Genomic DNA, 15,625 nt, shown 5'->3' with positions numbered 1-15,625 from the left:
GCCACTTTTAGGATGCCACTAAGTTTACTCAGTGTTTGCTAGTATAATGGCTTAGTAACAATGAGCTTGAGTGTGCAAAGGGCAGGAGGGTACAGTGGCAGGGTTGTGGGTCTGGGTAGAGGAAAGGAAGCCTCCCTTTCTATCCCTCCTAATGGGGAAATGCAGTGAGGAAATCCCTCACCTTAGCTACGCAGACGCTGTCATCTTGTGTAGTTGTTAAAATCTGTTTTCACGGACCTGACTGTCACCTATGGCTCTGACCCTGCCGGTATTAGCCCTTAAAAGGACTGATAGAAACTTCTATCCCTATTCTGTAAAGCGCTGTGTATAGAGCGTACACAGCAGTATCGGAGACAGGAGCTACGCCAGCGGTGACTGACACCAAGACGCAGAAGGCAGATAATGGCGTGCTGGAGGAAAATGTCCGTTTTTATAATGCATGGACATGTGACATGGACATCCTATCACACATGCCGTTGCTTCTCTGGCTAAAAGTCCACTTAGCTGTGTGTGTGTCTGGGATTGGCTGACATGCTGGCCCGCCCCACTACACGCGCGCGCTTAGGAAAGGAAGACAAGGAAAAAAAAAAAATGGCGATCGCCATTATCCAAACCGCAGTGATCTGAATGCGCTGTTCCCGCACACTATACACTGAAATTTCATAATAGTGTGAGTCACAGAGTGACTCACACTATTACAGCGGAAAGCCAGCTAATAGTTAGCTTGTCTTATTGCTGCAAGAACCGTTCTCGAACGTATCTAGAACTGTCGAGCTTTAGCAAAAAGCTTGAGTTCTAGTTCGATCTAGAACAGCCCCCAAAATCACAAGAGCCGCGAACTGGAGAACCTCGAACCGCGAACCGCGCTCAACTCTATTCCTAACCCATGGTCTAACCCTAACTCTAGCCTTAACCCAGGACTCAACCCTAATCCTCACCTCTGGCCTAACCCAAACCTAAACCTTAAATTTTGGGATAACCTAAATTTAACTGCTGGACTAACCTTATTTCTAGCTCATGGTCTGACCCCAACTCCTGTTTTAACTCTATTATTAACCCATGTTCTAACCATAACCCTAGACATAACCGAAGACCCAACCCTAATCCTCACCACTGGCTTAACCTAAACCTTAAATTCTGGTTTAACCTAGGTTTAACTACTGGACTAACCCTATATCTAGCTTCTGGTCTGACCCCAACTCCTGTTTTAACTCTATTCCTAACCCACGGTCTAACAGTAACCCTATCCTTAACCCACGACCCAACCCTAATCATCACCTCTGACTTAACCTAAACCTTAAATACTGGAATAACCTAACTTTAACTGCTGGACTAACCCTATTTCTAGCTCCTGGTCTGACGCTAACTCCTGTTTCAACTCTATTCCTAACCCATGGTCTAACCCTAACCCTAGCCTCAACCCAGGACCCAACCCTAATCCTCACCTCTGACTTAACTTAAACCTTAAATACTGGAATAACCTAACTTTAACTGCTGGACTAACCCTATTTCTAGCTCCTGGTCTGACCCTAACTCCTGTTTCAACTCTATTCCTAACCCATGGTCTAACCCTAACCCTAACCTTAACCCAGGACTCAACCCTAATCCTCACCTCTGGCCTAACCCAAACCTTAACCTTAAATTCTGGGATAACATACCTTTAACTGCTGGAATAACCCTATTTCTAGCTTGTGGTCTGACCCTAACTCCTGTTTTAACTTTATTACTAACCCATGGCCTAACCCTAACCCTAGCCTTAACCCAGGACTCAACCCTAATCCTCACATCTGGCTTAACCTAAACCTTAAATTCTGGCTTAACCTATGTTAAACTGCTGGACTAACCCTATTTTTAGCCTCTAGTTTTAAACTATCGTCTGTTTTTCCTCTATTCCTAACCCATGGTCTAACCCTAACCCTAGCCTTAACCCAGGACCCAACCCTAATCCTCACCTCTGACTTAACCTAAACCTTAAATACTGGAATAACCTATCTTTAACTGCTGAAATAACTCTATTTATAGCTCCTGGTCTAACCCTAACTCCTGTTTTAACTCTAATCCTAACCCATGGTCTAACCCTAACGATAGCCTTAACTCAGGACCCAACTCTAATCCTCACCTCTGGCTTAACCTAAACCTTAAATTCTGGCTTAACCTATGTTAAACTGCTGGACTAACCCAATTTCTATCCCCTAGTTTTAAACTAACTCCTGTTTTTACTCTATTCCTAACCCATAATCTAACCCTAACCCTAGCCCTAACCCAGGACTCAACCCTAATCTTTACCTTTGACCTAACCCAAACCTAAACCTTAAATTCTGGGATAACCTGACTTTAACTGCTGGACTAACCTTATTTCTAGCTCGTGGTCTGACCCTAACTCCTGTTTTAACTCTATTCCTAACCCACGGTCTAACCCTAACCCTAACCTTAACCCACGACCCAACCCTAATCATCATCTCTGACTTAACCTAAACCTTAAATACTGGAATACCCTATCTTTAACTGCTAGACTAACCATATTTCTAGCTTCTGGTCTGACCCTAACTCCTGTTTTAACTCTATTCCTAACCCATGGTCTAACCCTAACCCTAGCCTTAACAGAGGACTCATCCCTAATCCTCACCTCTGGCATAACCCAAACCTAAACCTTAAATTCTTTGATAACCCAACTTTAACTGCTGGACTAACCCTATTTCTATCTCCTGGTCTGACCCTAACTCCTGTTTTAACTGTATTCCTAACCCATGGTCTAACCCTAACCCTAGCCTTAACCCAGGACCCAACTCTAATCCTCATCTCTTGCTTAATCTAAACTTTAAATTCTGGATTAACCTAGGTTAAACTGCTGGAATAACCCAATTTCTATCCCCTAGTTTTAAACTAACTCCTGTTTTTACTCTATTCCTAACCCATGGTCTAACCCTAACCCTAGCCTTAAACCAGGACTCATCCCTAATCCTCAACTCTGTCCTAACCCAAACCTAAACCTTAAATTCTGGGATAACCTAACTTTAACTGCTGGACTAACTCTATTTCTAGCTCCTGGTGTTAGAGTCGGAGCCTCTTTCCTCTCAGGTAGCTGTGGGGGATCGGCCGGTTCTGAGTGTGACGCTTCAACAAACCAAGACAAGACGTCTGTAATCTGTTAAAAATCAGTCTAACATTGTTTATTATTGGTTACTCGGCTTTTTATACCCTTCTTAGCTGGTTACATAATATGAGACATGTGATATAATTGCACAATTTTAGTTGGATACTAAATATCATAGGTCAAGGTTAATCTTTGTTTTACTTCTGGGAGATAAACAAAGAACTGTCCAAAACTAGGTTCCAAGAATATGTCAGAGAGATATGTCAGGAAGGTATGTGATGGAGTACAGATTTCAAGGATACAGAGGAGTAGATGGATATAATTATAATAGAAATGAATAGCATTGAGCCAAAAGGATACAAAGGTTTTAAGGGATGTGATAAGAAGTATTATGCCAAGTCTCATTTAACAATAAGACATATTTTGGGAAAAGATACAGAATTAGTCAGATTTTGGGAGCCAGACAGTATATTCTAAGAAAAGTGCATATTTGAAAGTGAACATATTCCAGGAAACCAAGTTATCACAATAGCAAATACAGATGTTGTTTATGCGACTTCGATAGAACATTGATTACATCATTTTCTTATATAAGATCAGACAATATGGTGTACAAGAGAAGACAAAGAAGACAAAATGGCTTCTCTAACAATTCCCCTCTTTTGATTATGTTCTATCTTAGCTGTCCCTTCCTATGGGGTAGACCGCAAAGGCTTGTCCTACTTCACAATACACAAGGCTTTCCCTACGCGCATCATGGGGTCCTGCCATTCAAACGTGCTCTGTGGGATCGGCCTACGTTTTCCCTATACCCATCCTATCCACTGATCCTAGAGGGGAATATATTCATGGCTATATGTAGTATAATATTGTATATATGTATTACCAGTTTATTCATTATATAAATGTGATATATGTTTGTGTAATCGGTGTAGTGTGTTTATATATCACACACTTTATGGTGTTTTTACACAGTATTAAAGTTCTCTTTTTGTTGATTTTCTTGCATCTTTTGGTCAATCAATTTCACAGGACTTCCACAGTAGGTACAGTCTGTCAAGTCCACCAAGGTCTCCCTGTGGCATATTATGCATCTGCATCTCTTTGTGGTCGTTATGGTCATCATTACTTGGGTTTGGAGGGATTCAGTATCGACAACCTTTCCCTTTTTGAGTTTGTATTTTCCTGAAAAACAGTTACAATTAGCTCCTAGAATTTTCTTCACAAGCATTACAAATAACTTTATTAGCACTGCAATTACCAATATTATAAATGCTCCTTGAATCACATAATGTATTATCCCAGTGATCCATCCACCCACACCTTTGAATAAATTCAGTGGGTTTAACCATGAGAGCCATGAAGGACAATTCACCTAGTGCATTGGCCTCCTTAAATCCCTTTTTCAATCTCTCTGCTTGGTTTATGTCATGTGTAACCTGCATCAGTCCTTCAGGGTTTATGAAGTGACAACATGAAGGTCCCACCACCTGACAGAAGCCTCCACTAGAAGCAGTGAGATAATCAAGTACCATCGAGTGTTGATTGGTAATGATAATGAGCTGTTTTGTGTAGGCTGATTCTATATTTATTGCATCAAATAATAGATCAGTCACGTTATCAAAAATATCTCCTAGTTCTTGAATCATTTGGGCATTTCTCATTGTTCCCAACATTACTCCCAATGGACCTGTTAATACCATTCCCGCTTGGGCATACCATGGAGTACTGAACAAATGTTTCTGTGTCTGTTTATCAAAATTTGTGTCAGTATCACGTTTTGCAAGCATATGTTGAGGAATATTTTTATATGGGAAATCTTCCTCATTCCATACCCAGGTTGCAGGTTCTAATCTCGCCAATGTACAAGTTCCTTCTGCCCCCTTAGGGATCCATCTATAAGCCTTTTCCCCACAAACAATGTAAATACCTTTTGGAAGTTCAAACTGATACTCATTTAGTAGTGCCATTACCACTGATACAAATCGCAAAGTCTCATCATACAAACACCAAGAATCTTCTAAGTCAGTGGTAACTGTTCTATAAAATTGAAAAGGCATACAGTATGGTTCCTTGTCAATGGCTATTGACATTTCTGCTGCTCCATCACCCAATTGCCCTTCTTCAATTTCCTCATTCATGTGTATTCCTCTGCGGTTTGCACAAGTATCAGTGTCAAACAAAATATAAAAAGAGAAGCAGTACACAATACTTCCCTAATGCCATTTCCTTAGTCTTTGTGAACCCTCTTGCAGTGGGATGCATGGACTTTTACTGAGGTTGGTGTACTAAGTTGGACTTGGTGTAGATCCAAGCTTTCCCTCACATGTCTCCAGATTGTCACCCAGTCCCCCAGATTTCAGAGAATGTGTGCCAGATTGGAAGGATCTGGAATGAAACTGAAACCAACTGTTTATTACATGGTATTACATGTTTAATCAATCATTTATATAACAAAAATTGCACGTCTGATTACTGTATCCTGCTGGATCTGAGAACAAAAATTGCACTTTGTACCTTTTATCTTTTATAAATATTTTTTATATACAATTTCTATCATGTGCTTTTCTAGCAATATCGTATCATTTTCTGCACTGGATTGCCTCTGACCAAATCTGGAAAGAAATTTACAGAACACGCACAAACTTGCATAACACCTGCTCATGGTATATCGCTATAATCTATCTGTGGTCTCTGAGATGGGAAGAGCCAATGCAGGGTATATTTCTATGAGACTATACAGTTTTCATTCTTACATTATTTTGGGCATGTATCTTACAAGTCTGGGTAAATCTGGACTAAATTCTGGTGTCACCCATACCTTGTCTCTTAAGACACACACTGATATCTGTTTTTCACAGAGAATTCCTTATTAATCTATTGGTTACCGGGACCATCAATAAGAAGAGAGCTTTTGGCAGAGAAATATTACCGCCCTGTATCCACAGACCTCAGTCAGCTGGGCTTCCTGCGTCTCTAACTCCACTCCTCGTTGAATTTCTTGTACCTGTAGGGATTTAAGAACACAAGGAGTGGCAGATGTCACGGACGTGACAGGAGCCACCAAGGTGGTCTGTACAGGGAAAGATGGAAAACTCTCAACTCTAGAACCGGTTATTGTTTCTTTGTTAACTGCACCTGTGCAAGCATTTCTTTGGCTCCATCACTGTCAGCTCAGGTCTAGACTTTATCTTCATTTTACCTGGCTTATTTAACAACAGGAGAGCAACAACAGGAGAACCTTCATCCGGGCTTGTACGTATTCTACAGTTTTTCATTTCAGTTGACATTCAGAAAAGATCTATCGCTTACATTTTTAACTATCTTACCCAGTTCTGTTCTTCCCATTCAGAGAGGGCCACATCATCACTGCCCTCTGTACCAATATAGGTAAGGAGGGAGTGGTTTAAATTTTAATTATCTCGTGCTGTGTAAACCGTAGCATTTCCAGTGCAGAAGTGACCAATCATCTGTAAGAACAAAACTAAAAATATGTCATCATATCATTCTTATAACATTATCTCCGAACAGTTAATTGGTCTTCTGTATTTTTACTTTATATGGTCAAAAATACTGAACAAAACAACTATATTTTCATATTCTAGTTAACAGACATGTTTCATAGTGACTATTACAAGGGAAGCGCTACTATACTACTAGAGTATATAATAGATAACCTCCTTTCTGCCCCTGTTTGTATATTTATCCACCATTGAGTGGACAAATATACAGTGTTCTCCATCTTGTTTGTATATTTATCCACCATTGAGTGGACAAATATACAGTGTTCTCCATCTGTTCAAAACAATTGTCTCTAAACTTCATTTATCATCTGTGTCGAATAACAAAGTAGCTGGATTGAATACTATGAGTAGAGCTACCTTACACCTTGCTAGTCAGTTCATTGATAAATATTTTGTCAGTACTTGAAGTAATAATTTCTAAGGTGAGTTACCAAATTAACATTAACATGCTTTCTTTGCACAGGCAACCACCACTCGGATATATGACCCACTAGATGGTGTTTTTTCCCAATTTATAACAAAACAAATAAAATGAGAGATCTTCCAGTGCCGGTGCAGAGAGAATTATGAATCCACAGAGAATGTCACTCTTCAGCATCTCAAACCCCTCTTTTGCTTTTAGAGTCTGCTTATAGGGTTTTGTCTTTGTTACAAGCTGCCAGCACATGAAATAGTTGGCTGCATTTTCTCTGACGCTGAAGTAATGACATTCCCCAATTCACAACTCACCAATTGTTTCAATTCTGCATAACCTTATAATTCCTTCCTTTAGATAATTTTCTACCTGTTTTGTGATGGCTTCCATTCTTTCTGCTCAGGGGATATTGTCTAATACATACACATACAGGTACCTTTTACAGCCTCTTATTGCTCATCAAGGTCAGTTTCTCTTCATCTAACTGAATTAAAGACATCATTACAACAAACATCAAATTATACACAATGACTGCATGCATAAAATTATCATTGCCACATGTGTCTGTCCTCTTTCTTTTTCTTTTTTTTCCTTCTCTTCTGAGGACAGTCCCTTTTCATGTACTCTATCTGTTCACATTCCAAACACAATCCTTTTTTAATATATTCTTGTGAAATACATTTTTCTTCTTGTTTTCTTTTTATCGACTGATCCTCTATAGCTCTTATCATGTGCAGTGATTGTTCCAGAGGTACATATGAATATTCTACACATGTTTTTACTATTTTTTTTTCTAAGATCCCCCCCTTAACCTCTCCTTAAACATACCCTTAAAGAGCATTATTTCTTTAGGGTCCTTTAAGTCATAACCATGATCTGTAAAAATGGAAACACATCGAGCATGATATTTGTCTATACTTTCATCTTGCCCTTGAAACATTTCTGAACACAATTTATCAATAAATTTCTCCTCTAATACCTTAAGTCTATACTCATCGTCATGGTCATTTATAAGGGGATGATGGCGTTCGGAAGTCCGGATCCATGCTGCCACCTGAGCATGGTATCCGTGCTTCTGAATCAATTGGTCATTCTCTCGGCTGAACTGCCGCCACCGGTGAAAAATCTAAACAACCTGTTTTAGGCATCCCTGCCTTTTTCAGTATCTTTGTACTATTTTTTACTGCCTTCTCCCCATTCTCCATTCTCACTATATCAATCATCTTGAATCTTGGATCAATTTTGCTTGACTTAGTAGAATGTCTGGTAAGACTGGTTCCCATAGTGTTTTAGTTCAAGGGTAGCGATCCCTGTGTCACCGTATCACACTATCTGCTGAACTGCTCAAAGGTCGCGATCCTTGTCTTGCAGTTCTAGCGATTGACTATTCGGCTAGCTACTAATTCCCTTTCCTTCGAATTTAGTATTTACCTGCTAGCAGCCAATACTGAACCTCCCGCCTCCAAGGCAATCAAACCAGCTTCTACTTTCTGCTCTGTTCGAATCCTAATACAACATTGTCTAAGCAAGTAAAGACACACAAACAAACACAACTCCAATTGCAATAGCTATATATTCCTCATGCATCAGAATCATCTGATGCTGACACTTCTATTCCTCGTCACCCATGGTACAGGGTGTGCGTCTCATTGTCTTCAATATTGATTCTGATCCCATGCCCTGTTCTTGTGCTGGGGACATGAGATCCTGTTTGTTTGCGTGGTCTTGGTCTGCCACAGGCAGCACAATATTCGCGCCAATCAGGATTTTGTTCTCCACACACACAAGTCCATCCCTCTGGCCCCGTTACTAGGGCTGACTCCCAGAGAGTGTAATCCAGTGGATCACCTCTCATTCTTAGTCCCTTCAACAACTTTCCTAAATCCTTTATTACAACTTTACCTTTCCTCACCAATGTTACTGAGCAAAGACAATGTTCACAAGTCATATGCAGCTTGGACTGTACCTCTAAGCATCAGAGATGCAAAACAACTGTTATCAATATATACTATAGAGGAATTAAAAGCTTTTCAACGCCTGTGGATAAATAAACCATGCATCATCACCATTTCCTTCTGCAAGACCAAGCTGAGCATATATTTGAGACAAAAACAATCCTTAACTTTCTTCTGTTTCTGCCCATCTAGAAACAAATGACATACTTCTAACTCAGTTAATACACGGCATTCCAATTCCATGAGCTCTGTACAGCGAGGGTGGGTCATAAGGTCACAACGCTGCAGTCTTTTCTCTCCCTCTCTTCTCTCCCCCCTCATTGTGCCCTGTAAGTCTCTGACAATACAGGGGAAAGTGATAGAATATTATTTACCACCTAAAAAAAAACCCTCTCAATTATCAGATTGAAAAAGGTCATAAGAAGTAGCCAAGCATTATATTAGTTAATAGGTTAGTATTGTTAAATAGGTAAAGTGGGAAGACAGAAGAAGAAAGAAAAAAACTTTTAGCAGCTTTACTTACAAGAACTACAACTTTGTTTTCAGCATATAGGACAAGACAAACAAACAATAAACATAAAGGCTACCTGAGGATTTGCGAGTTTCTTGTTTATATCCCCCGAAACTGACTCGTGCCTTCTACCCCCTTTTGAAGAGAAAATACTCTGAGATCAAAAAGCTCAACTTACCCAGGTTTGATGTTAGTATTTTCTGTTCAAGCGAGGAAGATTGCTGTGTTCAGTTTTGGAAGGACTGAAAGGGGAAAGTCTTGGTCCCAGTTTTGGGATGGCTCGCTGGGTGCCTCCAAATTGTTAGAGTCGGAGCCTCTTTCCTCTCAGGTAGCTGTGGGGGATCGGCCGGTTCTGAGTGTGACGCTTCAACAAACCAAGACAAGACATCTGTAATCTGTTAAAAATCAGTCTAACACTGTTTATTATTGGTTACTCGGGCTTTTTATACCCTTCTTAGCTGGCTACATAATATAAGACATGTGATATAATTGCACAATTTTAGGTGGATACCAAATATCATAGGTCAAGGTTAATCTTTGTTATACTTCTGGGAGATAAAGAAAGAACTGTCCAAAACTAGGTTCCAAGAATATGTCAGAGAGATATGTCAGGAAGGTATGTGATGGAGCACAGATCTCAAGGAAACAGAGGAGTAGATGGATATAAATATAATAGAAATGAATAGCATTGAGCCAAAAGGATACAAAGGTTTTAAGGGATGTGATAAGAAGTATTATGCCAAGTCTCATTTAACAATAAGACATATTTTGGGAAAAGATACAGAATTGGTTAGATTTTGGGAGCCAGACAGTATATTCTAAGAAAAGTGCATATTTGAAAGAGAACATATTCCAGGAAACCAAGTTATCACAATAGCAAATACAGATGTTGTTTATGCGAATTCGATAGAACATTGATTACATCATTTTCTTATATAAGATCAGACAATATGGAGTACAAGAGAAGACAAAGAAGACAAAATGGCTTCTCTAACACTGACCTGACCCTAACTCCCGTTTTAACTTTATTCCTAACTAGAGATGAGCGAACCGGTCCCGGTTCGGCTCGAGGTCGGTTCGCCGAATGGAGGTCCCGTTCGAGTTCAGCTCGTCGAATGTTCAACGAACCGAACTCGAACTGCATAAGAAACAATGGCAGGCAATCACAAACACATAAAAACACCTAGAAAACACCCTCAAAGGTGTCCAAAAGGTGACAAACAACTCACAACACAACACAAACACATGGGAAAGTGACAAGGACATATACTCATGCGAAAACAAAACAGCTGGACAAGGAAAAAGAGGAGGACACACAGATATAGGCATGGCACGCCCTTCTAAAATCATGTAAAACACCGCAAGGGTTACTCCAAGCGTGGTCTCCCTTTTTTTCCAAAAATTGGGCCCCACACACACCCACCCATTCAGTGGCAGCACTTGTGCCCTAGTTGTACACTTCACAGCTAGATTTGCATCAAGCACATTAAAAAATACGCCATACTTAACTGTCCCCAGGATGACTCCGGGGTAGGTAGCAAAGTCTTTCCTGACCCCAGCTCTGTTCATCTTGGATCATTTTTAAAAAACACAGCAAGCAAGGGTTACTCCAAGCGGAGTCTCCCTTTTTTCCAAAAATTGGGCCCCACACACACCCACCCATTCAGTGGCAGCACTTGTGCCCTAGTTGTACACTTCACAGCTAGATTTGCATCAAGCACATTCCAAATCCACAAGCATTTACTCTCCCCAGGATGACACAGGGGTAGTAAATTCCTTCTGGATCCATGACTTGTTCATTTTGATGAACGTCAGTCTGTCCACATTGTCACTGGACAGACGCGTGCGCTTATCTGTCAGCACACACCCAGCAGCACTGAAGACACGTTCAGAGACAACGCTGGCAGCTGGACACGACAAAATCTCCAAGGCGTAACTGGATAGCTCTGGCCATTTTTCTAGATTTGAAGCCCAAAAGGAGCAAGGCTCCATTTGCAAAGTCATGGCATCGATGTTCATTTGGAGATACTCCTGTATCATCCTCTCCAGCCGTTGACTATGTGTCAGACTTGTTGTCTCTGGTGGCCTTGCAAAGGACGGTCTAAAAAAATTATGAAAAGATTCCATAAAATTGCTGTTACCAGCACCAGATACGGTCCTACTGGTACGGGTAGACTGTTGAAGATGACGAGACCGTCCCATGTTTGTCAAGTTACAACTGGGAGATTCACTCCCTGCACCTGCACGGTTGTTTGGTGGAAAAGCCGATCTAAGATCGAGTAACAGCTTCTGCTGATACTCCTGCATACGTGCGTCCCTTTCTATGGCTGGAATTATGTCACAAAATTTGGACTTGTACCGGGGATCTAATAGTGTGGCAAGCCAGTAGTCATCATCACTTCTAATTTTGACAATACGAGGGTCATGTTGGAGGTAGTGCAACAAGAAGGCACTCATGTGTCTTGCGCAGCCATGCGGACCAAGTCCACGCTGTGTTTGTGGCATAGAGGTGCTAACCGTTCTTTCTTCCTCTGACATCTCCCCCCAACCTCTTTCAACTGAAATTTGACCAAGGTCTCCCTCATCTGCTGAGTCTTCCATGTCCATGGACAGTTCGTCCTCCATTTCTTCATGTTCTCCTGCACCTTCCTCAACATCTCGCCTGCTACCATGCGCCCTTGTTGATCCCTGTCCCCCATGGTCCCATGCCTGGCGCCTTGGTGATGATGAACGTCTGGACCTTGGTGATGTTGTTGTGTCTTGCGCATATGAATCCTCCTGTAGTTCATCCCCTTCCTGTTGTCCCACCCCCTGACTCCGAATAGTGTTTAGCGTGTGCTCCAGCATGTAAATGACTGGAATCGTCATGCTGATAATGGCATTGTCAGCGCTAAACATATTCGTCGCCATGTCGAAACTGTGCAGAAGGGTGCATAGGTCCTTGATCTGAGACCACTCCATCAGGGTGATCTGCCCCACCTCTGCATCTCGTTGGCCCAGGCTATACGTCATGACGTATTGCACCAGGGCTCGGCGGTGCTGCCACAGTCGCTGTAACATGTGGAGAGTTGAATTCCAGCGTGTCGCCACATCGCATTTCAGGCGATGAACCGGCAGGCCGAAAGACTTCTGGAGCGATGCAAGTCGCTCAGCTGCGGCGCTTGAACGGCGGAAGTGAGCAGACAGTTTTCGTGCCCTGTTCAGAAGGCCATCTAGGCCGGGATAGTGTGTTAAAAATTGCTGGACGACAAGGTTCAACACGTGAGCCATACAAGGTACGTGTGTCACCTTGCCCAGGCGAAGGGCCGCACCCAGGTTTGCAGCATTGTCGCACACGGCCTTACCAGGCTGCAGGTTGAGTGGAGACAACCATTTATTAAACTCGGACCGCAGAGCTGACCACAACTCCTCAGCTGTGTGACTCTTATTCCCAAGACATGTCAAGCTAAAGACCGCCTGATGCCGTTGCGCTCTGCTGCCAGCATAGTAATGAGGGGTGCGTGATTCCTTCTGCGCAGTGAGAACACTGGTGGCCTGACCAGGCAAGCTTGGGGCGGAGGTGGAGGAGCCAGATGAGGTGGAGGATGCAGAAGCAGTGGCGGAACTTGGACAGACAGAGGATTGACACACAAGTCGTGGAGACGGCAAGACTTGTGCAGCAGACCCTTCACCATCTATCACCATAGTTACCCAGTGCCCAGTCAGCGACATGTAACGTCCCTGTCCATGCTTACTGGTCCAAGTATTGGTGGTGAAATGCACCCGTTCACACACAGAGTTTCTCAAGGAAGCGGTGATGTTGTGTGCGACATGCTGGTGTAGCGCGGGCACACCTTTCTTAGAGAAGTAGTGGCGACTAGGCATCTGGTACTGGGGCACAGCGACAGACATAAGGTCTCTAAAATCCTGTGTGTCCACTAGGCGGAAAGGCAGCATTTCGGTAGCCAACAGCTTACAGAGGGATAGAGTCAACCTCTTAGCTTTGTCATGGGTCGCAGGAAGTGGCCTTTTATTTGACCACATCTGAGGGACAGAGATCTGGCTGCTGTGTGTAGACGGTGTTGAGTAGGGTGTCCCTGGAAAAATGCAGGTTTGTGAGGAAAGTGCAGGCGGAGACATGATGTTGCCTTCATCCAACGTTGGTGCTATCGATGTCTGAGAGAGCTGTACACACTCACTTGTTTCCCCTTCCAAACCAACTGACGACCTACCAAGCAAACTGCCTGTTGCGGTTACAGTGGTGGAAGTTGTGGGTGGAAAAACAGGTGTGACAGCTGTCCCCACAGTCCTAGAAGATGACGAGCGCTCGGATGCACTGGAAGGGGCAGGCGGTGGATGGTTCGCTCCGCTAGGCCGCATTGCAGCACGGTGAGCTTCCCACCGGGACATATGATATTTATTTATGTGACGATTCATGGAAGAAGTTGTCAAACTGCTGAGGTTTTGACCTCTACTAAGAGAACCATGACAAATTTTACAGATCACATAATTTGGGTGATCTTTTTCTATGTCAAAAAAGGAACAGGCTAGGCAAGGCTTAGAGGCCATGCGACCTGTTGATCCACCCCGAATAATGCTCAGAGGCAGAGTGGTGGCTGAGGATGCAGTTGTAGACGTGCTACCAGTACTCTGACTGTGTCCAGGAAGGCGCAAGGTAACTTCCTCATCAGTTGCATCCTCCTCCACCACCTCTGTTGACCTCCTCGAGTGCCTGACTGTGGGTTGACAGTAGGTGGGATCTAGAACTTCATCATCAATTGTTGTGTTTGCACTCCCCTCCCCCTCAGACCGAGCCTCTTCTTGCCCTGACCGAATATTTAAGTTGTCATCCCAATCGGGTATCTGCGTCTCATCTTCATCAGTATGTTCCTCATTGTCTATAACCACAGGTGTTACAGTTTGTGACAAAGGGTCAACATTATGCTCAGAAACTTGGTCCTCACGGCCTGAATCAGAGTCACAAAGGTTCTGGGCATCACTGCAGACCATTTCCTGTTCTGTACTTATTGTAGCTTGGGAGCAGACCTCTGATTCCCAGGCTATAGTGTGACTGAACAGCTCTGCAGACTCAGCCATCTCAGTTCCACCATACTGTGCAGGGCTGATGGAGACTTCAGAGCTGGGAGAAAGCAAGTTTGCTTGTGATGACAACTCAGAGGACTGGTGTTTTTTGGATGCGGTACTTGAAGTGGCTGAGAGGGCACTTGTTGGACCACTTGAGATCCATTCAAGCATTTTCCTTTTTTGGCCATCATCTACCTTTGTTCCTGTTGTTCGTGTCCGTAAAAAAGGGAGCACATCGGATTGTCCACGGTAAGTAGTAGACATCTTAATTTTGCTGGTAGATGGTCTATCTTCAGCAGATGATAATGGAGCTTTGCCACCTTCCCCACGGACAAAACCTTTTTTGCCTTTTCCACCACGCCTCTTCCCCTTTCCACCAGCATCTGTCATTTTGCCACTCATGTTGATTGCGACAAGATTGTGCACTGAAAATGTGGTAGTAAAAATTGAGAGGTGGTGTAGATTGCAGCGGTGGTCTAGCTTTATTAACAGCAGAATAATAAAGAATAAATAACCCTGACAATGCAACTACGGCCCTTAAACTGGCAGCAAAAATTGCTAGTATATTGGCTTAGTTATAATGAGTTGGAGTGTGCAATGCAGGTAGAGGTGCTGCAAATGTCTTTGCACTAGTGGGACTATAGCAAAGTCCAATAGCCACGTTTAGGATGCCACTAGGTACACTGAGTGTTTGCTAGTATAATGGCTTAGTTATAATGAGTTGGAGTGTGCAATGCAGGCAGAGGTGCTGCAAATGTCTTTGCACTACTGGGACTATAGCTAAGTCCAATAGCCACGTTTAGGATGCCACTAGGTACACTGAGTGTTTGCTAGTATAATGGCTTAGTTATAATGAGTTGGAGTGTGCAATGCAGGTAGAGGTGCTGCAAATGTCTTTGCACTAGTGGGACTACAGCAAAGTCCAATAGCCACGTTTAGGATGCCACTAGGTACACTGAGTGTTTGCTAGTATAATGGCTTAGTTATAATGAGTTGGAGTGTGCAATGCAGGTAGAGGTGCTGCAAATGTCTTTGCACTAGTGTGACTAGACAAAAGTCCAA

At 42.7% G+C, this 15,625-nt stretch overlaps 1 protein-coding gene across 1 annotated transcript; it reads right to left on the bottom strand.

Annotated features, from left to right (window-relative positions):
• Window positions 1-3,189: 3,189 nt before the first annotated feature.
• On the bottom strand, window positions 3,190-9,833 carry LOC142294740 (syncytin-1-like). The gene is made up of 2 exons (XM_075337893.1): window positions 9,678-9,833; window positions 3,190-5,493 (listed from the first exon to the last, which is right to left on the bottom strand). The coding sequence occupies exon 2, from the start codon at window positions 5,233-5,235 to the stop codon at window positions 4,297-4,299; it is 939 nt and encodes a 312-aa protein (XP_075194008.1). The 5' UTR covers window positions 5,236-5,493; window positions 9,678-9,833; the 3' UTR covers window positions 3,190-4,296.
• Between the last annotated feature and the right edge of the window lie 5,792 nt (window positions 9,834-15,625).

Source organism: Anomaloglossus baeobatrachus, chromosome 1, assembly GCF_048569485.1.
Source record: "Anomaloglossus baeobatrachus isolate aAnoBae1 chromosome 1, aAnoBae1.hap1, whole genome shotgun sequence".
In the NCBI taxonomy this organism is placed as follows: domain Eukaryota; kingdom Metazoa; phylum Chordata; class Amphibia; order Anura; family Aromobatidae; genus Anomaloglossus; species Anomaloglossus baeobatrachus.
The sequence above is the reverse complement of the archived record's forward strand: the minus strand, read 5'-3'. Positions and strand labels throughout refer to the sequence as shown.